Source organism: Alosa sapidissima, chromosome 9, assembly GCF_018492685.1.
Source record: "Alosa sapidissima isolate fAloSap1 chromosome 9, fAloSap1.pri, whole genome shotgun sequence".
Lineage (NCBI taxonomy): Eukaryota > Metazoa > Chordata > Actinopteri > Clupeiformes > Clupeidae > Alosa > Alosa sapidissima.
The window spans coordinates 17,956,514-17,982,219 of record NC_055965.1 but is presented as its reverse complement, the minus strand read 5'-3'; the positions used below and the strand labels follow the sequence as shown (position 1 = coordinate 17,982,219).

At 44.2% G+C, this 25,706-nt stretch overlaps 2 protein-coding genes across 4 annotated transcripts in view; both read right to left on the bottom strand.

Annotated features, from left to right (window-relative positions):
- The window catches only part of ugp2a (UDP-glucose pyrophosphorylase 2a), a 16,441-nt gene extending 15,198 nt beyond the window's left edge, over positions 1 to 1,243 (bottom strand). The window contains exon 1 of one of the 2 annotated variants that reach the window (XM_042103666.1): positions 1,040 to 1,243. Coding sequence is in view for 1 of the 2 variants with exons in the window: in XM_042103665.1 (XP_041959599.1) it covers positions 139 to 154 (16 nt within the window). In the remaining variant the exon portion in view is untranslated. Of the gene's footprint in view, positions 1 to 138; positions 352 to 1,039 lie in introns of those variants that run through there. The other variant, XM_042103665.1, reaches the window with a different exon arrangement.
- Positions 1,244 to 1,634: 391 nt separating this feature from the next.
- Positions 1,635 to 15,363, bottom strand: mdh1aa (malate dehydrogenase 1Aa, NAD (soluble)). Of its 2 annotated transcripts, none has more exons than XM_042103705.1 (9): positions 15,107 to 15,363; positions 11,273 to 11,371; positions 10,939 to 11,035; positions 8,943 to 9,118; positions 7,189 to 7,311; positions 6,741 to 6,917; positions 5,673 to 5,786; positions 2,766 to 2,855; positions 1,635 to 2,203 (listed from the first exon to the last, which is right to left on the bottom strand). In XM_042103705.1, exons 1-9 carry the CDS (start codon positions 15,158 to 15,160, stop codon positions 2,081 to 2,083), a joined length of 1,053 nt encoding a protein of 350 aa, XP_041959639.1. In that variant the 5' UTR covers positions 15,161 to 15,363; the 3' UTR covers positions 1,635 to 2,080. The 2 variants fall into 2 exon arrangements, with proteins under 2 accessions (XP_041959639.1, XP_041959640.1); XM_042103706.1 differs by lacking the exon at positions 15,107 to 15,363 and adding an exon at positions 12,144 to 12,299.
- Between the last annotated feature and the right edge of the window lie 10,343 nt (positions 15,364 to 25,706).

The following is a 25,706-nucleotide window of genomic DNA, read 5'->3' as shown; positions in this document are numbered from 1 at the left end:
AGAAAGTGACCTTATTCATTCCAGTGATTTAAATGTCAGGCACGTTCTAAGTATGTCTCTAAATGTCTGAGCGTGGTTGTGAGTTATATAGATCGTAATGTAAAACTTCGTAAGAAACTAAGGTCATCAGTAACTTACCTGGAACGAAAGCCATTCCTATCACCTGAGTTAGGACGAACTCAACTAAACGCAACTCAACTCTCTTGCAGTGGTCCAAGAATTGCAATTGGTCCTCCTAGATGGGACTTTCTACTTCAACCCAACCCGAGAAGCAAAGAATCTAACGGGACACCGAGCAGGTGATTGCTCGTGTGAGGAAGACGCAATCAAAGAGACTGTGGCAGAGGACTGTACGGTCAATTCATCAGCAAGTCCAGCCCATTGTCAACATCCAAATAGATGGACTGGCATTCTGCCTGCCTTTCCCCTCCCACTTTCACCAAGCACAGAGCTATCCACTGTAATTGATTGAGTCATTTGGACAGAGAAGTACTTTGCCTAAAATAGGGCTTTAGATTTTTAACCAATGCGCTACGAGTGCATTAGCATTGCAATGTCAATAGTGGGATCAAGGAGGGGTACAAGGTAGTTTTCAGACCTGGAACCAGATGCAATTGCAGACAAAAATCCACGTGACAAGCGCTTTTGAAAAGACTTGTGTGCAGGTTAACTCGCGGCGTTAATTAAATCTACCCGGCCCTGCATTTCCTGAATAGCAAGTCATCCTATTGCAGACACAGAGCTAAACTTCACAGTTCATGGTGCCTGGCAGTTCGCACTGTAGTCGATCGTAGACGACCAGGCAGTAAAACGACAGAACAGTGCTTCATGCTCGGCTGTGTCAAGCTAGTGCTAGCAAGCTGACTGGCAGGTGAGTTGCAGCCTGGGCAACGTTAGGAGCACGTTTAAGAAAAGGCAAGCGACTTCTCCTCCTCTCTCCGTTTTAGAATAACTTTCTGTTCATGAAGGGCCAAGCAGCACACGAGCAGAGCCACACAAAGTTTGACTCTCCATGCAAGTAGCCTGTTTATTTACCCACCTTGTACAAATTACTTTGGTTTCCAAAAGAGAACTCCAAGGACAGTGCTTGGTTACTCGGGGCGAGAAGGCTCACCACGAAACTACGCAGACTTTAAATACGTGCACACTAAAAGAGCAGCCACATAACCCGCTTGCCTGTCTGACCAGAAATCAGACCTTACATGCACAGGTCATTCATCAAACACTGTCCCCCAGCCAATACGTGCGTCATTCCAACCTGCATGAGCCAACTTCTATGCGGAAGCGTGATTACACGCAGACGCTAAAGCGTGACTCGTGATTGGTTGTACGCTAGCCTGTGACACTTGCTTCATTAACTGCCTCTGCTCAATAACCATGTGCCTTACTTTAACTATTTATAATATCAGCAGTTTTTTATAATATGTAGTATTTTTATTACAATTGTGGAATAAAATGGAAAAATAAGATGGGGTTCTCATATCTTGGGTCTCTTGTGACGTATTCCCATAGTTTGTGATTAATGTGGAAACAGTGCCTCCTACCGACAACAAAGTCAACTAATTCAAAAACAGAACGGAAAAAAGAAAGGGAAAACGTGGGGGGGGGGGGAATAAACAACACACCAACTGAAATTGTTTTCATATTGTTTTTTTATTATTGTTGTTGAACAACAGGTATTGTTACAGTGATCGGGGAAACTATGTGCGTTCATCTTTCAAAGGGACATTCCCTATTGTTGTGTCGCCCGATCAAATCCTGCAGGAGTTGGAGTTTTTTGTTTTGTATCTTACAGATCTTAAATGTTACGTTTGTTGTCTGGTAAGTGAAATACACACAAAAACAAATACATGGAGAGAGATGAAGGAATACCATCCCTCAGCTCTACACAGACACACTCATCCACACACATACAGTTGATCTCTCTCACACACACACACACAAACACGTGTGTACACACGTACAAACACACACACACACTCACACACGGGCAGCGACATGACGTGGAGGTTCACAGCTGTGAGCGGGGAGGCTTCTGGGTGTCTACGGGTCGCTGCGGGGCTGAGGTCGGCGGAGGCAGTCACACTCCCAGGAAGGCGACGGCTGTGTCGCGCTCGTCCACCAGCTCGGCAGCGGTGGCATCCATCTTGCCCTTGGAGAAGTCATTGATGGACAGGCCATCCACCACCGTCCAGGTCTTGTTCTGGACAGGGGAGTACAAATGTAAAACAGGTAAATAAATGTCACTTTATAATCTATATAAAGACACACACACACACACACACACACACACACACACACGTCTACATTCTCTCTATGGTGTTTAATTGATCGAATGCCAAGTCAAGTTCAAATCAGCCTCAGTGTAAATCAATCAATCAGTGGTTCAGAGGAACTAACAATAACCTATTTAATCTAAGAATGCAATATCTAACATTTAGATTTTCGATCTTTGGAGCCCCTTAGGGGACACTGGTTTTTGGTGCGCACCAGATAAAAAAAAAAAAAAATTGTAAAAATAAATCTTAGGGGCTTTGCGTTTCTTGTGTGCAAGTAAAACTTTCTGGTTCACACCAAAAGTCTTTTTTTCTTTCTTTTTTTTATTATGTCCCTTCAGGAACTCCATATCAATCAACTATCAATCAAGAACACACAAGCAAACCTAAAAGTCATTCTTCAAGTTAAAACAGACCCTTTACAGTGGCCTGCTAGAACACATTGAGTTGTAGACATTCTATTTCACAGGAGTGTAACAGCTGCATTACCTTGATCATTACGGGGAATGAGTACATGAGGTCTTCAGGGACCCCGTAGGAGTTTCCACCAGCATAGACACCCATGGACACCCACTCGCCCTGGAACAAGAAGACATGACGGGAGAGTTAGTCTATTTTTTATTTTTTTTTACATTTATTGTGATAGGACAGTGAAGGGAGGAAGTCAGAGAGAGAGGTGGGGTGTGTTCGGGAAATGACCCGGGTCGGCCTCGAACATGGACCCGAAGAACTTGATGAAAGGTGATAGTCTAATTATGGAGATTGTATTGTGGAAAAAGACGCACCATGAACCCCCCCCCCCCCCCCCCCCCCCCAAAAAAAAAAACACCACTCAGTCAGATTCTAGTCCCTTTTTGTGATTTAATAGATGGTACACGGCCGTGCACGCGGACCCTCACGTGCACGCGGACACTAAAAACACAGACAAAATATAACGTTGGTCTAACAGATATAAACCGCTTCCTACATGAACACACCCACCTAAACAGAGCGCCAAAAATGTAATTATAACGAGACAGTGGGTATCTTAAAGAGTGAGCTATATTAGTATAAAAGTATATTTTTGGGGGCTTTATTTGGATAGGACATTAGAGGTCCCCGAAGAGTGAGCTTTTTTTAACAACACAAAAAGTCCATCGGAGTGATACTCCGTGACATTTCCCCTCCCCCGACTCGCCAGTGCTGCATATACTAGTAAGCAGAGTGCTCTACAACAACACAGGGTTTATAAAAGGATCAAGATAATCTGCAGCTTTATACGAGTCGCTCATGTTGATGGTCAAGCAATAGAGTTGGAGTCCCGGCTGGATCAGTTGTGATGTCAAACCAGCTACAAGTGATAACAATGGATGAAGAGTGCACTTCGATATGACGGACACCTGTTAAGCTTGAGTTTTCCCCTCATAGCTTTAAGCCACTATGGTCATCTGCGGTTATATTTTTATTTACTGTTTATTGTAGTAAATCATTTCCAATTAGTTTATTTTTCATTTTACCATCTTAATGATGCCAATTTGTAAGTCACTCAAGATAAAAACATATATAATAATAATAATAATAATAATAATAATAATAAGCTAAGTACACAAACTTAAATTGAGCTTACTGGCAGAAGAAATGTTCTGCTGTATGCTGTAATAACAGCAAAGACATGGTCATAAGATGAGGATGTCTCAGAGTTGGCCAACAAATTTACAACTACATGCGTGATTAGGAATGTGGCTATGGCTACATGTGTGATTAGGAATGTGGCTATGGCTACATGCGTGGTGATTAGGAATGTGGCTACATGTGTGATTAGGAATGTGACTATGGCTACATGTGTGATTAGGAATGTGGCTATGGCTACATGCGTGGTGATTAGGAATGTGGCTACATGTGTGATTAGGAATGTGGCTACATGCGTGATTAGGAATGTGGCTATGGCTACGGCTACATGCGTGATTAGGAATGTGACTATGGCTACATGTGTGATTAGGAATGTGGCTACATGCGTGATTAGGAATGTGGCTACATGTGTGATTAGGAATGTGGCTACATGTGTGATTAGGAATGTGGCTACATGTGTGATTAGGAATGTGGCTATGGCTACATGTGTGATTAGGAATGTGGCTACATGTGTGATTAGGAATGTGGCTATGGCTACATGTGTGATTAGGAATGTGGCTATGGCTACATGCGTGGTGATTAGGAATGTGGCTACATGTGTGATTAGGAATGTGACTATGGCTACATGTGTGATTAGGAATGTGGCTACATGTGTGATTAGGAATGTGGCTATGGCTACATGTGTGATTAGGAATGTGACTATGGCTACATGTGTGATTAGGAATGTGGCTATGGCTACATGTGTGATTAGGAATGTGACTATGGCTACATGTGTGATTAGGAATGTGGCTATGGCTACATGTGTGGTGATTAGGAATGTGGCTACATGTGTGATTAGGAATGTGGCTACATGCGTGATTAGGAATGTGGCTATGGCTACGGCTACATGCGTGATTAGGAATGTGACTATGGCTACATGTGTGATTAGGAATGTGGCTACATGCGTGATTAGGAATGTGGCTACATGTGTGATTAGGAATGTGGCTACATGTGTGATTAGGAATGTGGCTACATGTGTGATTAGGAATGTGGCTATGGCTACATGTGTGATTAGGAATGTGGCTACATGCGTGATTAGGAATGTGGCTATGGAGCTTTTGGTTTTATTTTCTGCACTCTCTGCTTGAGAACGCGAGTGATGCTGCTAATGGCACTAATCCAATGACATCTCATGTGTGAACTGCTGTTATAAAACACATCCTCCCTTTATTTCAGGACTGTCACAAGAGTCAGTCACAGGGTCATGATGCAATATAATGGGTGCAAAACTAGAGGTCGCTCAGAAGATTTTATGGTTTAACCCACCGCTAAAAGAGACGCCTTACCCTGATCAGAGAAGGGAAATGTCACAAGTGCATCACAGACTGCTGAGGTATTTGACTATGGCTATTTAAATTGTCAATGAGAGAGAGACTGTGTGTGAGACAGAGGAAGACAGTGTGTGTGTGTGTGTGTGTGTGTGTGTGTGTGTGTGTGAGTGTGAGAGAGAGAGAGAAAGAGAGGTTTCTAATTGTAATAAACGGTCATGGGAGCCATCCTACCCTGTGATGATGAGACTAAGAGTGATGATGAGGGAGTGACGAGGCGATGATGTCTGGGATTTCTCTAATTTATTGTCACAGGAGCCGTACTGCCCTGTGATACGACTAGGAGCGATTATGAGGGACTGATGCGAGACCGAGTGTGTCTGTGAGGTCTTTATAGGAGCCGTTACAGGAGCCAGCCGTACTGCCCTGTGATATAAGACTACGAGTGATTATGATAAGGAAGTGGCGTCTGAAGTCTCACCTCGGGGGTGCCAAACCAGATGTCTCTCATGTGGTCACAGATGGCCTTGGCAGCAGACATGGCGCTGGACAGCTTCCTGGCCTTGATCACAGCGGCACCGCGCAGCTGCACCGTCTGATGGACGCAGAGAGGGTGAGGGAGGGAGGGGGGGGGGCGGAGAGAGAGAGAGAGAGAGAGAGAGAGAGAGAGAGAGGGAGGGATGGTGAGAGAAGACAAGAGGGAGGTGTAGAGACGAACAAGAGAATGACAGGGAGATAGACACAGAGAGAAAAAGAAAGAAAGAAAGAAAGAAAGAAAGAAGGAAAGAAGGAAAGAAAGAGAGAATATTGAGACACGTGGGGAGAGGGAGAGGCAGGGTAGGAAGGGAACATGAGCAGAGAAGAGAAAAGGAGAGAGGGAGGTGAGAAAAGTGGCAGAGAAAAAAAAGGGTGAAAAAAGAGAGAGAGAGAGAAAGAGAAGAATGGGGGAGAAAAAAAAAAAAAAAAAAGAGATGAACAGTGAGACCAGCATACACAGAAGGAGAAATGACAACAGGCCTTAATCCTCAGTCTTAAAGGCGCAGTCCAAAAGAATATTGATATTTGAGCTGAACAGCCAATCAAATACACCCCTCACATATGGATAATAAAGGATCAGGCCTGCACCTTTAAGGATTACGCATTGCTCCCATGATATCAGCATAGGCAGAGACTTTCTAATGTGGAGACACGGCACTCAAAAATCCTCCATAGAAATGCATGGGGCTAGTTTGTAACGCCAATATGGCCGTTGTCTACACATATCACACCCCTTCCTCAGCAAAACGTTGACATGTGAATACATTGAGCCAATCATGTGGTGTGGTGTGAATACATTGAGCCAATCATATGGTGTGTTGTGAAGACATCATGCCAATCATGTGTTGTGATCTCACCGCTGGAGCAAGATTGGTGTCTTGAAGCCTTGCGCACGCGCATTTCTGCCGAAATGGATGCCCGATGAGTGCCCAAAAAGCGTTGCAATATGGCCGCAGAGTGGAGGGACTTGCCTAAAAGGACTTTGGCGTGGGTTTGGGTGGCAAAGTCTTACCGAGATGAAGTCTCCCTTGAGCCAGGCGTCATCCTTGATGGCGTCGAAGGCGGCCATCTCTTTGCCGTGCACGTTGACCTTGCAGTGGTGGACGTCGGGGTACTGGGTGGAGGAGTGGTTTCCCCAGATGATGACGTTCTTCACGTCATCAGAGGACACGCCGACACGGATGGCCACCTGGTGGTGTGGAAGAAAACATCAGCCCTGCACCACTGGGTAGCTCATATCTCAATGAACACAGTACAGTACTTTGAAGATGGAGATGACGACTAATTGCATTAGTTACAGTAATCATGCTATTTCATTGCATCGTTACTGTTGCAGCCTTTGATTTCATCAATGATTGTATGCATCAATGCTTGTCTAAATGTCTAACTAACCAATATAATACTTTGATTAAGCTCATAGGAAAGATTCACACCACACACACACACACACACACACACACCTGGGAGCGGGCTCTGTTGTGGTCCAGGCGGGTGAGGCAGGAGAAGTTCTCCTTGGGGATGGAGGGAGCAGACTTGGAGGCGATGAGGCAGTTGGTGTTAGCGGGATTTCCCACGACCAAAACCTGGGAATCAACATACCAGTCACACACACACACACACACACACACAGTGTGAGAACAGTCCTTCTAGACTGCAGAACAGTACAAAATACAACACAGAACAAAGACATTGTCTAATGGTAAAATAATATCTGAAATATACTTTCAGATCAAAATTTATTAGGATTAGAATTACAAATAAATGTTTTGACCGCACATGTAGAGGGCCAGGGAAGGGGTGGTTTACTGTAAAGTGGTGGAATTATAAAAGTATGATCTAGTTTTTAAAGAATTATTGGATCAACACAAAAAATGAAAGGTGAAAAGTGGTAACCGTATGATAAACATAATGAGCAAACCCTAGTTGCATGCATTTCAAGACTATTGGCTTCCCCAGGGGAGTACACGTTTAAAGAAACATGAGCCTTTACTTTAACAGTCTAAACCAGAGTGAGTCGAGTCAAGGTCGTTACGACATTAAATCACGTCATGAAACTACGTCACCACAGGAATGGACTTATGAACCTTTGTTTTCAGTGATTTGGATCACTTCCATTCCATATTTTGCGTATCAGGTGCTCATATCAGGTTCGGCATGCGTCTCGGGGTAGCACCCTTACAGTCACACTATGTACACAACATTTCAGAGAGACCATTCCAGAACTTTCCAGGCTGAGCCATTCCATTAGTGATTACCGCTGGAACGCCAGCCAATCAGGGGCCACACTCTGACTTACAATTCTAACTCCAGTTCCACTGATTAGGTCCTATTTTACTCACCAAAAGCAAGTGCCATTCAGCAACAACTGGCAGCAATGTAGCCTACTGTACAACAAATCACTACCAAATCACAATTCAGGTTTTGATGACCTAAGGGAAGGGCAGATATTCCCCAGCTACACACAAATAATCATAAATCTACCTTTTTAATGAACTGAATCTGGTGGCAAAAGGACTTGAACATGACTTGGACATGAACAAGTTGTGAAATAATCTCAAATAATTTCACCCTAAACTTGAACAGAGTGCAGAACAGAGCTTGAACAGGCTTTACTTTCCCATATAGAGAATACAAAACCTGCTCCCTGTATTTGATCGCTCCAAACTCAGACTTAAATAACTCCGAATGGTTTTGCCGACTCGTGCACTATGTATCGGTCTCCTAAGTCTGTTGTGCAGGTTACCTGAACCTCAACACATTTACATTTTCTTATCAAGTGACAGCAAATTAAATTGCAAATGAGTGTGTATGCAGGGTAATGGATATTTGGACACAAGGTTCTTGTATCAGAGCCACTAAAAGGATTGAAAATGCCTTTATGTGTGCGCGTTTAGACTGATTTTGTTGCACTATGAAGACATTGCAGTAACATGCTATTTCCAACTGCGGTTGCATCAATGTTCTTACCCCTAAAACTTGATTGTACTTGATTGTAGCTAATTATAGATTAATCATGTCCTGTACATGAACGAAAACCCAAGCACTGATACCCAGCAACAGGCACTGTAACATCAGCACAACACACACACACACACACAGTCTCTCTCTCATTGACTGCACCCAAGCTGACTGCAGTCACACATTGCATTGCACCCTCTGCGTTTATGCCCACAGGCAGTCAGACCGTTATGCGGGCGGCTGGGCGGGCGGTCACCTTGACGGTCTTCTTGGCGTACTTGTCCAGGGCGGCGCCCTGGGTCTTGAAGATGGCCACGTTGGCCTTCAGCAGGTCCTTGCGTTCCATGCCTTCCTTCCTGGGCATGGAGCCCACCAGGATGGCGGCATCCAGGTCCTTGAAGCCCACCTCCACCTTGTCAGTGGGAATGACCTCTGGAGGGGGCAGGGAGAGGGAGGAGTGGTTGGGTTTAATCATGGATGCACACACACACACACACACACACACAAACATTGTGGATCATGGGGAAAATAGCCATATATTGTATTTTTTACATGCATGCACACACACACACACACACACACACATTTTTAAAATAAAAAAACAACACATTTGATGGATTAGTATGCCATCATAATGCGAGTTGCCTGTCCACCGCACTCCAGAGGCGATTCAAATGATTGATTGCTGCTCTTACACGTGCCAGACTCAGACCACCGAATTCCTCTGCATCAGAGTTGCTGAGTCACTCCCTGCAGGGGCGGCAGCCGTGATGATGCTGCTGCACTCCCCTGCACATACTCCCTCCCTCACTCACTCACCACCACCACAGCTGTGGCTGCCTGCACTGAATAGTCAAGTCAAAGTCACTTTTATTTATATAGCACGTTTAAAAACAACAGGAGCTGACCCAAAGTGCAAAAGAGAGGTTGGGCAAAACCGTTAAAACATAGAAAGGGGCCCCGAGATACACAGGTCTGACAGTAATGTATAAAATAAGTAGTAAGAAAAACAACATTACAGGAGTAGAATTAAGAAGTCGTGTACAACAACAACAAAAACTGACTTGACTCGACTCACCACCACAGCCCTGTGGCTGCCTGCACTGAATAATTAAAACACAGCCTCTAAAAGAGTGGGAGGATTTTTTTTGGCAAGAGGCGCTACTGTTTACAAAACAAGGCCAGGAGAGGAAAACTACTGAAGTAACCACCTTGTGCCCCTTGTAAGGTCAAAGGTTGAAGTTCAGAGGGAGGATTCACTTACAGGCGTATAATCAGGGGTCAACCACCAAAGTCATACAAGGTGATCTGCCTGCAGCTATCTACCTGATAATAAAAAAAAAAAACTTTGTGGTGCCTTGCTGAGCAATAATACTAGTGTAGAGCTTTTTAAAAGATAACAGCTAGTTTATCTAATGGTGAATCCAATGTTATCAGCATTGAAAAGCCAAAGTTCAGATGATGAAACAGACCACCCCACTTCTCTCTTCTGTTTTCCTCTCCTCCCCTCTTCTACACCTATCCTTTCTCTTCATCCCTCTCTTCCTCTCTACTCCTCTGCACCCACCAACTTTCTTTTTTTCATCCTTTTTTTTCTTTTTCTTTTTTTTTTTAATTCCTCCCAGATAGACACCACCTCTTATTGTTCCTCCAGGAGCCCTTGTGATTGGCTATTTGCACTCTATATAGAACCCTGAGAGCTGTCCAATGGGGATGCAGTGAGGCGGCCACACCTCTCCGCCTCTCCCAGGTTCTGGCCAGTCAGCACACAGCGCGCGGTGGGTCTACAGAGCAACTGCCGCCCGCCGCATTGTTCACAAGTTCAAACACAATTTCCTGCATCGCTACCACACTCGATATAGAACATGGTGAGAGGGGGACGGTAAGACACACATGCAAAGAAGAGGACAGGAAATAGAGAGAGAGAGAGAGAGAGAGAGGGAGATAGAGAGAGAAAGAAAGAAAGAAAGAAAGAAAGAAAGAAAGAAAGAGAGAGGAGAGAACAGTAGAAAGATGATGTGGCACAAAGAGATAACAAAGACAGTAGAAAAATAAACAAGAGAGTAGAAGACAGTGTGAGAGTGTATGATTTCTATCTCTCTGTGAACATGAAGATCCCAGGGGCATGTGTTAGATTGGACAAAACAGCACAACCATATGCTGCTGCTGGTAGAGAACTGGGGCAGAGTGTGAATGTGTGTGTGTGCGCGCTTATGTGTGTGTGTGTGTGTGTGTGTGAATGGAAGCCTCACCCCTCAGAAGCGGGAGAGCACAATCCTGCAGCTCCATGACGACCCCATCCAAAACGGGCAGCATAGGCGGGATGTCCAAAAGCACCAGGATGATTGGCTGAGAGGGAGAGGGGCGAGAGAGGGAGGGAAGGTGGAAGAATCCATCATTCTCCTGTGTTCATTCATCACACGAACTCGCCAAAAATACCACTGAACATGTTTCAATCACACTTGTTACGCAATGGCGTCCATCTTATTAAAAAATGAAAGCTGCCGGTTATTTCCAGTTGAAAAGATCCACGCTGAATCGCATCCCTCGTGTTACACAATAGAGTCAAGGCTGTTGCGGTCTTACCTGGTCTTTGCCGAAGACATCTCCCTTGGCGATGCTGTACAGCAGAGAGTAGGCGATCTGCCCGGCAGCGCCGGTGACCAGGACGCGGATTGGTTCGGCCTAAAGAGTCAAGGACAAACCACAAATTCATCACAGAGCTTGTCAAACTGACCTACTTAGCACCGTCAAGGGCAACGAAGCGGCAGTAATCAGACACGACCGATCAGTGCCCTTCGATTACAATGCAAAAACCCTCACTCGAGAAACCAAAACAATGACTATTCATATGAAGTTATTAGAATAAGATGCATTGGACAGTTAAGCTGCGCCGGTTAAGCTGCTGGAGGCACTACTACGAGAGGCCTTAACAATGTTGCTATTTAAAATGTCTCGGCTGTGAAATGATTCATGACGCAACCGAATGAATGATGCTTGAAGTGCCACGCGACAGATTGCAATTGTTTCAACAAAGCCGACTATAGCGAGCTTTCGCCGGTAGCAGGTGTTTTTTGCCTAGTGCGTTCGCAGGCCCTAGGAAAATATTTATATCGCGATGATTACATAATACATGGCATAATCAACATCCACGACAGACGTCTGTGCCAAACACGACAATGCCAACTCGCTAACCTTGCACGTTAGCGCACCAAGTTAATAACGTTGGCGTGATACAAATAGGCCTCCAATCTCCTCTGGGTAGCGATGCATTTGATCTGCAAATTATAACTGAAAGCAATACATTCTATAATCGACCTTAAACAACTTCCTATTTGAAAGAGACTACAGCTTTGGACCTCAAATGAATGGTTGCTGAAATTCTGCACGACCTATCAAAGGATAAACCATCTCCACACTTTCTGCAGTATAACATAGGCTAGTCGTTGTTCCTTACCATGTTTCCAAGCAAGTTATCCTCGTACGTCTGCAAGCTATGCTTTCCCACCACTCAGGACTCAACAGCAGGGTCACCTCTATTCTTGTAGTGAAATGTCATGCGGCAACACCAAAGCTTTTCGCGCGTGCACCGGGATATGTAGTTGATTTCTCAACGATGTTGGCTCTCCCTTACAGCCAGCTCAAGAAAAAGAACACATTCCCCATGAAGAACCGCTCTGACGTCAGCATTTCGCTTTCTGACGTCCCTCCCACTACCAAATATAGATAACTGTACTCAAAAGCCCGATTAAAGGTCGAGTTTTGAAACAGAACTGGTTTGACGCAAACCGTGCAGAAATAAATGCAAACGGTTGTTATGCGCTAGTGGCAAGCCCACAGATTATACTAACTTATGTGTGAAAATACTGTATATCCATAAATTGAATTTGAATGCACATGAAATCACACATTCTCATGAACTGTAGGATTTCTGAATGACAGGCTATTGAACAACTTGGTCATGTCTAAATAGATAAGGGCTGTAATAGGTTATACTTCCCTCTCACTCTCCCTCTCCTCCCTCCCACTCTCTCTCTCTCTCTCTGTTGTTCACCCCCCTCTCTCTTTTTATCTCTCTCTCACACTCTACCTCACTCCCCTTTTCTTCTCTCGTGACAGGTAAATGGAGATTAGCAGACTTAGTCTGCCAAGATGACACATGGCCTAACCCATCTACTGGCTCAGTTTGTGGAATACAAAGAAAGAGCCACTGTTGGCAAGGGATCCAAACCTGTTGGAGCTAGACAGTCTTTGTGGTGTAGGACAAACAGTGGATAAAATAAAGTTGAAAGTACAAGGGTTATAGTCTCTCTCTCTCTTTCTCTCTCTCTCTCTCTCTCTCTCTCTCTCTCTCTCTCTTTCTCTCTGTGACACTGATCCATACGTTTGTAGGTATTACAATTGTAATTACAATTGTAAGTATTGGCATCTTTAATATCAGTGTCCCTGCACCATGTTTTCCATGAGGACACAAGTAAATGGTTCAAATGTATGTGGTGTGTTGTGTGTAAGTGAAAGCCACAAGGAGAGATTCCCCTCACCAGTAACTTGACAGAACAACTCCAAGCCCCACCCAAACAGAAGGGAAAAACCCATAGAATTATCAATTGACATCATTAAAACAAATGTGTTGGAAACAACACACCCTATCTGGACTTTAGATGTGTTTAAAAAAACAACATAAGTTGTGTTGTTTTCAACACATTCATTTTAATTGTGTACAATAAGCATATTCAAAGTTGACCTTGTCCAGCTACCATCCCCTTTAAACTCTTCTGCAGGATCCGCGGAGCCACAAATGGGCACCTGAACCTCATCAACAAGTTAACTCTAGAATATTGGCCACTAAAAAAACGATGATTAGAGAAAACCACCCCCGGATTCTCAACCCCTCAAGGAGAGAAAGAGAAAGAGAAAGAGAGAGGAGAGAAAGAGGGAGAGAGAGAGGAATAACACATTTCACAATGTCATAACCTAAGGGACTCATAGCATAACCTAAACGTAAATGTGTACTTGCTGCAGCAATGAAGAGGATTGACTGTGTCCCGCATTAAGGGCTTGCGGTTTGTCTAGTTATGTTACTGATTGGATCACAAACGGCCACAGTAACGAAGAGTGACTGAAGAATTTGTTGGTAGAGAACCCATCATGAGTGTGGAGGTGATTGGGTCTGGGACGGCAGACACCACTGTTGAGCTTTCTGGAAGTGTTGTGGTGTTTTTCAACAGAGCACCGATGAGGGAAGGTGCCTGCTTGATAACCCCAGTGAGTGAAAAGCTCTTGAAGGCTGTTTGTTGGTGATGTTTTTGTGCCCACAAAGGTTGCTTTGTTGATGATTTTGTTTATGATAGTGAATATTGGCTTAGTTGTTGATTGGCCGCAATGGGAAATACCCTACCTATAGCACAAGGAATTTGAAACCTCTCCCGTGTATATCTGAAATTATAGACAAATATACATTTGTATCAATATATTTTGTATTGTTTTGTAGTCAATGTATAATTGATTAAGTTTAAGTCTGCCCCTTATCTCCCTCATCATTTGTATGAATGGACTGCTGCTTTGGCAACACAATTTGTGTGTGTGTGTGTGTGTGAGAGAGAGAGAGAGAGAGAGAGAGAGAGAGAGAGAGATAAAGAGAGAGAGAGCGAGAGAGAGAGAGTGTGTGTGTGTGTGAGAGAGAGCTACTTTAGTCTGGGGGGTGTCAAGACAGGATGAGAAGAAAAGGAGAGAGGCAAGGTAACCTCTGCTATGAATTCACCTGCTCAATTCTACTCTACCCAGCTTAAATTCTGATGATTGCTTGTCAATGACCTGCATCGTGAAAACAAAGAAAATAGCCTAATACCGTCATAGCTTGGTCAGACGCCTAAATTATAGCCTCATTATTCTGTAAGGGATCAGCCTTCGACATTCCTTTCTCTGCCAAAATTGGCATTACATAAGAGAGGGTGTGGATTGCGCACTCTTACCAACCCACTTGTCTGTGAGCTGGGCTATCATGCTACCATGCATGGGGCGCTCTCCATGGTACTACCCGGAGGGGTCTGCAGCTCCCTTACGCAGCCTCAAAGTTAGTGAATTAAAGATAACGAGGTCGTTGAACCCCATGATGTCCTATTGCGGTAAACCAACATAGCCTATTTTGCATTACGGATAAACACATCACAGAGTGAATGCCAACAGCGAATCTTACAGAAATTACGCACAGGACACGGTTGTCCTCAAAAACCCTGTGGTAAAGAAGTTACCTAGCAACATTTTTGTTAAAGATTTTGCGGAGGGAAGGAATGACACAAGCATTCCCCTGCAGTCCTATGAGGGCTTTGTTGGCGGTAACTGCAAAGCACGTCGCTTTTATGTTTGTTCAACACAGAGCCTTAAAGCGTGCTATCGTTGTCAAGGAGAGGCGCGTCTTACCTCCGACGAAGCCGCCCGCACCACCAAGTACATAGCTGTCAGCAACGTCAACATAGTGAGTCCGTCCCTGTCCTTCTCTTGTCCGTTTGACTGTCCTTGCCAACAGTGCAGAGTTGTAGGGCTTTTGGAACACACAAAAGTGCGTACCACAACCTGGTAATGTGAGCGTACCGGAGGGAACGCGAACCGTTATGCAGTTGCTGTCTCTGTAGTAGCCTAGGCTAGTATATCTCTCTCGCCAATCAGACGGTTGCTGCCAATCTACTGTACATCAGGTCGTTAATGAGCTTTAGTGGACGAAAATAGAGTGAATGCAAGTAATCTTGCCACCCATTTCTGATTATGTCCCTAAATTTAAAGATGATGGCGAGTCCTGCTGTTAAATGACGTCACTGGATTTGACACGCTGCAGCAAAAAGGTATATCGCCTGCTGTCGAACGCTAAGGAAAATGTCTGGGGTTATTTGAGGACAACGTGGGTTGGAGTAGCGTTAAGGCTTGACTCATGGGCAGATAGGAAGCAGTTCAGAAACGTTTGTGCGGCGGCAAGTAAGTATGTCAAATCAGTTGGGAAAGTAGACGGAGTGTTTAAGGATATCATTGACCGTTCCCATGGCATTATTATCCTGGAGCCTAAACCGCAGGCGGCTACAACCAGACCTTGCACCGTTGGACACAAGGTTTAACTTTATGCAGGCAACTTCGCCTTTAAACACGTGGAGTGTTGAACAACGTTTTCTTGTCCACCCTGCCTGACCATAGGCTACTTTAAAAAATAATGGTAGAAGAAATCCATCGAATAACGTTTTGAAGTAGGCTACTTCAAAGAACCCTCAAGACAATAGTTATTTGAAAAAACATTTAAGGAAAGGCAAACAGGTAGGCTAAGAAAATAGTATATCTGAAAAATAATTTCAAATGTGAAGAACCTTTCACTTGATGTAAAGTTTCTACTCAAGGGCAGGGTTCACTTTGGAACCATTATGGTGATGACCATATACCAAATAACCATTTAAGCACCTTTATTTTTTAAAGTGCACTCTCTTCAAAATGTAAATAAATAAACAAATAGACACATAGGCCTATTGATTGATAGATAGATAGATAGATATATAGATAGATAGATAGACTGATTGATTGACTGGTTGGTAAATTGACTTGAGTTTCATGTGGGGGCATAGCACAAATAATGTCTTTAAAGCCGTCTACCCCAGAGTTTTAGCCATCTACCCCAGAGTGAGTTACATAAGAGGACACATACCCTTCTCTTCCCTGTGCGTGCAGTAACCCACTCTGACACTGTTAGCTTAGCTTAGCACAATTACCTGGATGTGGGTTAGACTAGTTAGCTTATGGGCCAGGGGTGTAGTGGGCGTTGGACGCGGGGGAACGCCGTCCCCACACTTCTTGGAGCATTGTTTTGAGCATTTTAATGTGCATTTATTAATATAACAAGTTGTTACCAGTGGTAACTACACATCACGCAAACGTCTCCAATTAGGCCTCTTTGTCCTAAAATTCGTTACAAGAATGACTGTCATGCTGTAGCACTCCACCATGCGTAAAGACATTAAAAACTACATAGCTCGTTGTTCCGCGTTACCCGAAAGTAGCTAGAAAGTGGCTATGAAACCATAGATTATGCAACTGCCTGTATCCGAATCTAGCAAGCATCTTCATGGCCCTTCGGTTGTGTTTTGCAGAAAGCAGGTAGGCTAATCCAGTGATCAAAATGACACGATAAGCATGTGTGAGTAATACGAGGGATTTTTATCGAGGGAGCACCAATATAAGTGATAAGGCTATTTAGTCATAATGATCCAACTTGGGTGAACCTGAACAACTTTAGGAAAAACCTACGATTGGTGCAGCTACTTTCATCCAAACAAAAACTTCAAAAACATGACTGGCACTTGCCTGCCCAGTGTTCTTTCTGTTATTTTTTGTTTTGTTTTATTGACTGTGCACCTCTGCATTTTAATCATTCGCAATGACATTCATATGACGCCCCATCAAACTACAGTCCCCACACAACGTGTTGAATATGCGTGTGAAACAGTGAATCCTGCTTGTGCTATTGTTATTGCCATCGTTAACGTGTGGCAATGAATGAGCCATGCCGCGGCATGTTATGCGTCAAGGAGATTAGACTACGCTAGATTACATAGGCTACTCTATAGTTTGTCTGTTTATTGTATGATACAACAAAATGAAAACTACAGACCATATTCATAGACTTTGGTGGAAAAGTGTAGCTGGGGTGAAGACATTAAAGATGAACTGAACTGAAATAATCAACATTGATAATGTGTTGATTATGACAATTAAAAATAAATGACACTAAAAAATGTAATTAAAAAAATCAATACGTAGCCTTTTTTAAGCAACACCAAAATTGCGTTTGTTAGTATTAGAATGCTGCCCGTTTCAATGACGTCACTGGCATGGTAGGACCTAAGTCATTTTAATGGCATGGGTTACACATTTGAGCCTGTGAGGGACAAGCCTGTAGTGTCTTGACTACCACTAGATGGGGGACGATCGGTTTCAGGCTCCAGCTCAACCTTCAGTAGGATCATTTGGGTGAAAATGACTGTGTGGGCGCTGCCGGAGCATGGACACTGGAATCTATCTGTTTCAAAGCAGTGGCGAAACGTAGGGAAAATGTTCGAGGAAGCCAAAGTGACGGGGAAAATATGTTTATTTATGTATGTGTTTATTTTGGGGCGTATACATTTTGTGCAATGTACAACATAGGCTACTGTAGGCCTAGTCTACAGGTCATGTAGAAAACTGGACAAGGGGAGCTTGAGACAGCAACACGCACGCTGTCTCTCTGTCTCCCTCCATCCCTCACACACACACATTGCCTACTGTACATCCTCCACACAACTGCATACTCACTCACCACCACTACATTAGGCCTATGCGAAGCTACGGTGCATACAAATAAGCTATACACGCATTGTCACGGCAATGTAAGCTAACGCAGTCTGGACTACTGGCACTCGTAACAGCAACTCACACGGGCTCTCTCTCCCTCCCTTGAAACTGTTAAAAAACTTCGTCACCCCAAGTTGACCCCAGATACACGGAGGATACACGAGTTTGCCGTTTATTTTAGGCTAACGTTAGTGGAACGTTTGCAGATTTTTACCTTGTGGATGTTGATATTGCACGAGTCTCTTGGATAGCAGCACTGCGAGTTAAACTCCCTCGCATCAACAATCTGCCCTGAGACGGTGAACAACTGGCTTCAGGGTGAGTAGAAAGGGACATTGGATTCTGTTTACAGACCCGCTGTGATTTAGTTACCAGCCAGTAAACGCATTATTATCGATCTGTGATATCGTCGGAGTCATGGTTTATACTCTCTATGGTCGGAGTGCTAGCTTGTGGAGTTTGACATAAGAGTGTTTCCAAGGTGTTTAGCTGCTAGCCCTTTCCTAGGTTGGATCGTAGTGGACCTCATCTGAGGCTACTTCGAGATATTATTCCAAAGGGGACAGATAGGCTACTGCACTTAAAACTTTAAAAGATTGAACGAACCTTCCCGGACTTTGTAATTGCGACCAGTGACTGCATTGGGTGAACGAAGCCGAAGTTGAAACTTAGGCTCCATGGCACATAGACAGTGGGCTCGCCCTTCTACGAATTGAAAAAGACTACAAGCTGCCCCACCGAGTTTGCGATAAAGTAAGCAAGAAAAGGTTTTTCAGGATATCAGGATATGTCAAGTCAATGGCATTTATTCGTCCAAAGTTACAGACCAGTTTCCATAGTGCACATCTTATCAATAGTTTGAATGCCGTGTGTGTTTCTGCTCATTGACAAAATAGCGTTCGGTATGATTCATGCCCAATTAATTTCCCCTGTTAAAGTTTCACTAGTTTGGTTTCATTTTGTATGAGATTTTGTGATGTAGGCTAGCCTATGATAAACAGCTTATGGCCAATATGTAACTCAGCTAGGCCTAATGTTAGTTTCCTCAGTCATGTCAGCTAGCCTCAGACTCATTATCTGCTATGGCTGCTAGTGCTAGTGCGGAGTAGCTTACCATGCCAGTGACGTAGCCGATTGTTGAAATCCAACATGGCGGCGCCCATGTAACAACAACAACACTTTCAACGTACAATTGTATCCCTTTTAATAAATTCAGCCATTTTAATCATTGTACCAATGAGAAGAAATAAAATACATCTGTTATATCACCTTTACTTCAAATTCCAGTTCAGTTCATCTTTAAGGTACATTTTGAAGCTAATCCATTTCATTTATTTATTTATTTTATTCGGTTTCATGTTCCCGAAAGCTGGTAACAATTTGGCCTTGGCCTTAGGCTACGCACCGATGTATGTGAAGATGCGAATGTGACAGTTTTTGCAATGACGTCATTAAAATAGCGTCCCCCCACTTTAAAAATCCCCACTACACCACTGTTATGGGCTAATTGGTCTAACCCACTTCTAGTGAATTATGCTAAGTTGCCGTATTCCTTTAACTATACAGTTGTCTTGTGTGCATGGTTAGGCCTATGTGTTACATTTGCAGCAGTGTTTTGGGCCCATGCCAGCAGACTAAACATGTGGCCTTCATTTTCATACAGACCTACAGAAGTGGGATGACTTTCATGGGAAATTGTCCTGTGTTCTTCATTTATGTCTTTGCAGTGTGAGCAGTGAGAAGTGTGTATGACTGGTGAGGTGTTTACTGTCGAGATGCACCGATATGTCGGCCCAACGTTGGTATCGGCCTGTATCAACCTTGCTGATTGATATCGGCAATTGGCAAATTTATATGACACAGACCGATGCACAGACTGGGGCATTCAGAGATGGTTCAGACTAGAAGACTTGTTATTTGTTTAATGAATATTTTTGTTTACTTGCCACTAAACAAAATGATTAACAACAAAAATGAATTAAACTAAGAAATAAACAATTATCAGTATCGGCATCAGTTATCGGCCAAATGTACATTTTAAACATAATTATTGGTTATCGGACAAATTTACAATTTAAATATCACTATCGGTATCGACCCAGATTTTCACAATCGGTGCGCTCCTACTGTTTCGTAAGGTGTGTCGTGTCTCTCTCTCTCTCTGTGTGTGTGTGTGTGTGTGTGTGTGAGTTTGTAAGCAAATTATATATATTTTTGCTTATGAAATTAATGACAATAGAAAGAGAAAGAGATGGGAGAGTTAATGGTGTATGTTTGCACATAGCCTACTGTATCAGTGTGAGTGTGTGTGTGTGTGTGTCGGTTTGTCTGTGTGTCTGTGTGTGTGTGTGTGTGTTAGGCTATCACTCGTTGGGCGTGTAGGCCAACTGGACAGGTTGGATGTCAGATCCCATTCTAACACCATTACAATTTGGGTGATGAGATTATCCGATGTGGTTTTGACTGATATATAACTGGCTTGATAGCGGCGATTGAAGAATCTGAACTGCACTTCTTTGCAACGCTAATCCCCCTTTGGGACTCGGGCCCAGTACGTTTTGTGGCGGTAACACGTTGTAATCCCTCTTCAAAGCGCTAATGCTCCACAAGGTGGGAGAAGAGCATCGCATTTGGTGAGGTAATGACAGACCGCAGACCACAAAAAAAGGAGGGGGAAAAAGTCAACACGTGTAGGTATTATAGTGGCCACTAGAGGTCGCACTTGGCACATGTATTGAAATAGAAGACATCCACAGCGGCTGATAGACGCAGTGCGGGGCTCCAGTTCCAAAAGCGATTGTCTCATGGCAACCACGTGGTACAAATGCCTCCAAAAATACTCTCAAAGGTACTGTGACCTGCAGCATTCTCTGTTCCCGTTCGTTTCAAAACAAAATTAGGCAAGCTATCCCATCAAGATTCATGACCCAGAAAAGTTACTACCACTCTTGCAAAAATGCCTCAGTGCTGGCCCAGATCCAAAACATGTGTCCGAAGACCACAATGGAAACTCGAGGACTCCAATGGGAAATGAATGACTCCAATGGAAATGACCATCTGGGGCTTTACTGTGTTTTCATGTGATTTTTCTAATGTTTATAATCTCTGTACTTGTACTCTGTAATGCATATCATCTCTATGTGCTTATGTGCCTTTGAAAATCAAATAAAAATCAAATGAACTCTATTCCTCAATCAACTTAAATTACTGCACAGAACCATTCACTTTAACCTCTGACTCTTCAAAAAGAGAGGCTCTGCATCTCTTGCATCTCCAGATGTATGTGCGCGCGCCCTGTGTGGTCTTGGCCTCACACATTTGTCTGATCTTTCTTGTTCCTATGTTCCTGCAGCCAAAGGAACCACCTGCAGCCTGTATTACGATGCACCAAGGAATAAAGAACCAGAAACAAACTAGCCTGAATTTGCATCAATCAATATCAGTGAGTATATGGATTGGAACAGGTCCTTGTAGAACTCCTTGTAACATACTGGTTCCATCAGGGGGACACAGCACCCTGGAGTAATTTCTTTGACTTTAAGTCACGCCACTTTTAAAGACTCTTCACTAGTAAACAAGCCATGACAAGGGCAAACAGGAAGGAGCATGTTAGCCCTTGCCAAATATCACAGAGTTGAAACTACTCACACACAGCTGCGATGATGGGTGTCTATTCATTTTTTTTTTTTTTTGCTTAAATGCCTGTGGGGAGGACAGGCCCGTCTCATGAATGAGGGGGGGTCTGACACGTCCACCTCAACATTCCATCGCCGTGTGCTGCGCTGAGTTGACCTACCGCTCGATTGGGCAGCCTGGGGAGACGGGCGCTCGCACAGCAGGTTCCAGCATGTCGCTCCGAGGCCTGTCTGTCATGGGTAACGGTGGATTTCCACAGTCTGAGACGCGCGAGGGGAGACCAGGAGTGCATAAGGGCAGACTAGGCCACACTCTCATACAGCATTGAATCATTATTTTTCGGGGGGGGGGGGTCAGCCAGTTACCTGCACATGGATTAAGCCAAGTCCAAGATGTTTCTGTTCAGGACTCGGCTTAATCCATGAATCTGGCCCAATGAGTCTTCCTAGATGACATATAGACGCACATGCATCTCCCTCTCTCTCTCTCTTTCTCCCTCTCTCACTTTCTCACTCACTCACTCACTCACTCACTTACACACACACACACATGAATGCACATAATACATGAGACCATACATGAACAGACATGAACATACACACACACCAAACAACTCCAAAATGACTGGCTGAACATGAGTGCTGATAAAATCTTCTCCCACTGTCAATCCAATTCATAGTGTTTCAACCACCATGCTCAGGTTGAACACAAGTCATGACCCAGTGTCTTGTTATTATCTGACCCATTCACATGTCAGTTTTGAGCTAACAAACCCCTGGTTTAACCCCTGGTTCACCCCTGCCTAAATGTCAGACACGCAGGGTGGTGGAACACAGTCACTAATTCACCCCTCCCAGCGCTTACACCCTATCAACTCGGCTGTCAATCACTCTTTGGATCACTCTTCGAGGCAGAGGGCTGGGTGGGGTGTGTGTGGGTGGGTGGGGGGGGGGGGGGGGTTGGGGGCTGAGGCTATGGTCACCTTCACCATTAAACTAGTCAGATAGGTGTGTTGATCGGAGATGATTTGTAGCGTTATAAAGCTCTATGACTAACTGGAATGTAGGCTCAAGGTGATTGGAACCTGGGACCTTGTTTGGAAGTCTGTAGTGGTTGTTTGTATAACTATTTTCTTGACCACTCTAAGAAGCTAAACATCTCTTCAAAATGTACAGTCTTCTCAGAGTGATTCTCAGAGTGAGTCTCATTATTACAATGAACGCTCTGAGGGAGTTGAACTCCTGACCTTGATCTTACCACAGCGAGCTGAACTGGGCGACAGAAACAACAGAATGCGTCTGTTGTTATAGTTTGCTCTCACCAACTTCCGTAGCCTGTCCGACAGGAGCAATTAGGGATGCCAGCGAAAGCATCTCTCAGCAGAGGATTTTGATGACCTCTCCGGTAGGAATTTTGGGAATGCCGTTGTGTGTGGATAGTGGGGAGGTGGCTAATCTTGCTGTCAGCAGATACAGAGGGACACACATGCATGCATGCACGCAACTTTTTTTGTCAGTATTGGTCAATGACTTACTGCTCAGTCTTATCATGCTGAAACACATATCTCAGGTACTCATATCACCGGTAACATGTCTTATCTCTTACCCTCCTGTATGTCTCTACACCACAGACTTTATAATGAGTTCTCTATAATGAGTTCGTAATGCCAACATGGCAGTTGTCTGCCATGACATTTCCCGCCCCTTCCTGTAATAGGTAACCAACCGCATTGTTGTCTTTTTTTAGCCTTATGTTAGAGATCTGGGGCCGTATTCACAAAGCCTTTTATATTACCACTAGGAGTACTCCTAAATAGCACTAAAAGATTTTAGCTAGGAGTTTTCTCTTAAAAGTTATTCACAAAGCCTTTCAGACCTACCCTTAGTAAGGAAAAATGACAACTCCTAAACTAAGAGTGAGTCTTCGTTGCTATGGATGACATCATTACTCATGCACGAGCTTGACTGAAGTGACCAAACACCTCCCTTACGATGATGAGTGACAGGTGACAGGTCTGAGAATGCGTGCGCTACACAAGTAGTGCAAAGGACAGAAGATGATGAATAACTGAATAAAAAGTTATTGGATCCCTTTTATGAATACAAAATTGTTCCCTCGCGATTGGAAGCTCCTGTTGCCGCATAGGCGACGCATTTCAAAACATCGTAACGTGAAATGCCACAAAAAAGCTGTTTGTGAATAGGTCTTAGTGAGTTAGGAGTCCTCTCGACTTCTTTTAAGCTGTCCCAGACTTAGGTGCTACTTTTAGGTCTAAAATGCTTCGTGAATTACTTTTAGTGAAAAAAATTAGGAGTCCTAAAGTCAGGAGTGACACGCCCATTATTAATTAGGAGTTGCTCCTAAATTCGCCACTTAGGAGCAACTTTTAGCCTTAAAATTCTTTGTGAATACGGCCCATGGGGGAGATATATCATTCAATTCAGACTTAAACACAAACAATTTGTTTGATGTACAGTATGTTTTATGTCAAGAGATTTGGGGGGAGACATAGGCCTATCGCTCAATTCAGACTTAAACACAGATTTAGGATAAGTATATATACTTTTTTGATCCCGTGAGGGAAATTTGGTCTCTGCATTTAACCCAATCGGTGAATTAGTGAAACACAAACAGCACACAGTGAACACACAGTGAGGTGAAGCACACACTAATCCCAGCGCAGTGAGCTGCCTGCTTCAACGGCGGCGCTCGGGGAGCAGTGAGGGGTTAGGTGCCTTGCTCAAGGGCACTTCAGCCGCGGCCCACTGGTCGGGTCTCGAACCGGCAACCCTGCGGTTACAAGTCCAGAGTGCTAACCAGTAGGCCACGGCTGCTTTGTCTGATTTGTCTGATGTACAGTATGTTTTATGTCAAGAGACTTGGGGGGAGATATAGGCCTATCGCTCATTTCAGACTTAAACACAGATTTGTCTGACGCACAATACGTTTTATGTCAATATGGCTTACATACATCTCCCCATGCATTTAGCTTCCCAAAATAATTGCCCGAAGCTATTACCAAGATGGCCGTTGAGTGGTGGTAATTGCCTATAAGGACCTTGTCTATACTTACATGTCTACATGAGTGCCTCATATATTTCAGGGATTTAAGGTAAATAGACAGCACAAATGACACAACATAAACTAGATAACAAACAGAAAACATAATACCCCACACAAATAGAAAGAAATCACAAGTGATGGACTCAGAAGAAGAATCAAATGATAGATGTAGGGAACCCACTAAACTAGTTCCTAAACTGTGGACCATCTTTTAGTAACACGTCTCCCACTCCTCCTGATACACACACCACACACACACACTCCTGTGTGACAGACAACACCAACGCAGTATGGTCAGCACACACACACACGCACACCACTAGTTCACTCCGGTCAACTGACTGGCTCCCCCTGGTGGAAAAGAGTAAAAGCGGTTGGATGGGCCTTACTAGGAGCTCCAGTGTTGGTCATCCTGCTGTGCTGTAGGGCCGGACTAGGAGCTCCAGTGTTGGTCAGCCTGCTGTGCTGTAGGGCTCTGCTGCTGCAGAGTTGCTACCTCTGACGCCTCCCCTATCGCACACATACACACACACACACACACACACACACATCCTCATCTGAACAGCCTGATGGGAGATAGCAGCTCTGAACGATCCCCTCCAGTCGGTCCCTTATGCAACCAGAGCCTGCCTCATGCAGAAAAGAGAGAGAGAGAGGGAGGGAGGGAGGGAGGGAGAGAGAGAGGGAGGGAGGGAGGGAGGGGGTCAGTTCACTTGATGGAGATCTCACCACCCAACAACACACACCACACTGCAATGTGTCGCAACCATGCAACGTTCAGGGCGTCGTGCGGTCCGTATCTCCCTTTACCAGGAGTGGCTAACACGGGGTGTTAGCATAGATATGCCACATTCCAAGACGGATTGTCTTGGGGGGGGGCGGGAAAAAGAAAATGGGATTCTGATCTCTGATCATACGCAGATTAGAACATCTGTTGTTGAGAGATTCAGTTAGCCAT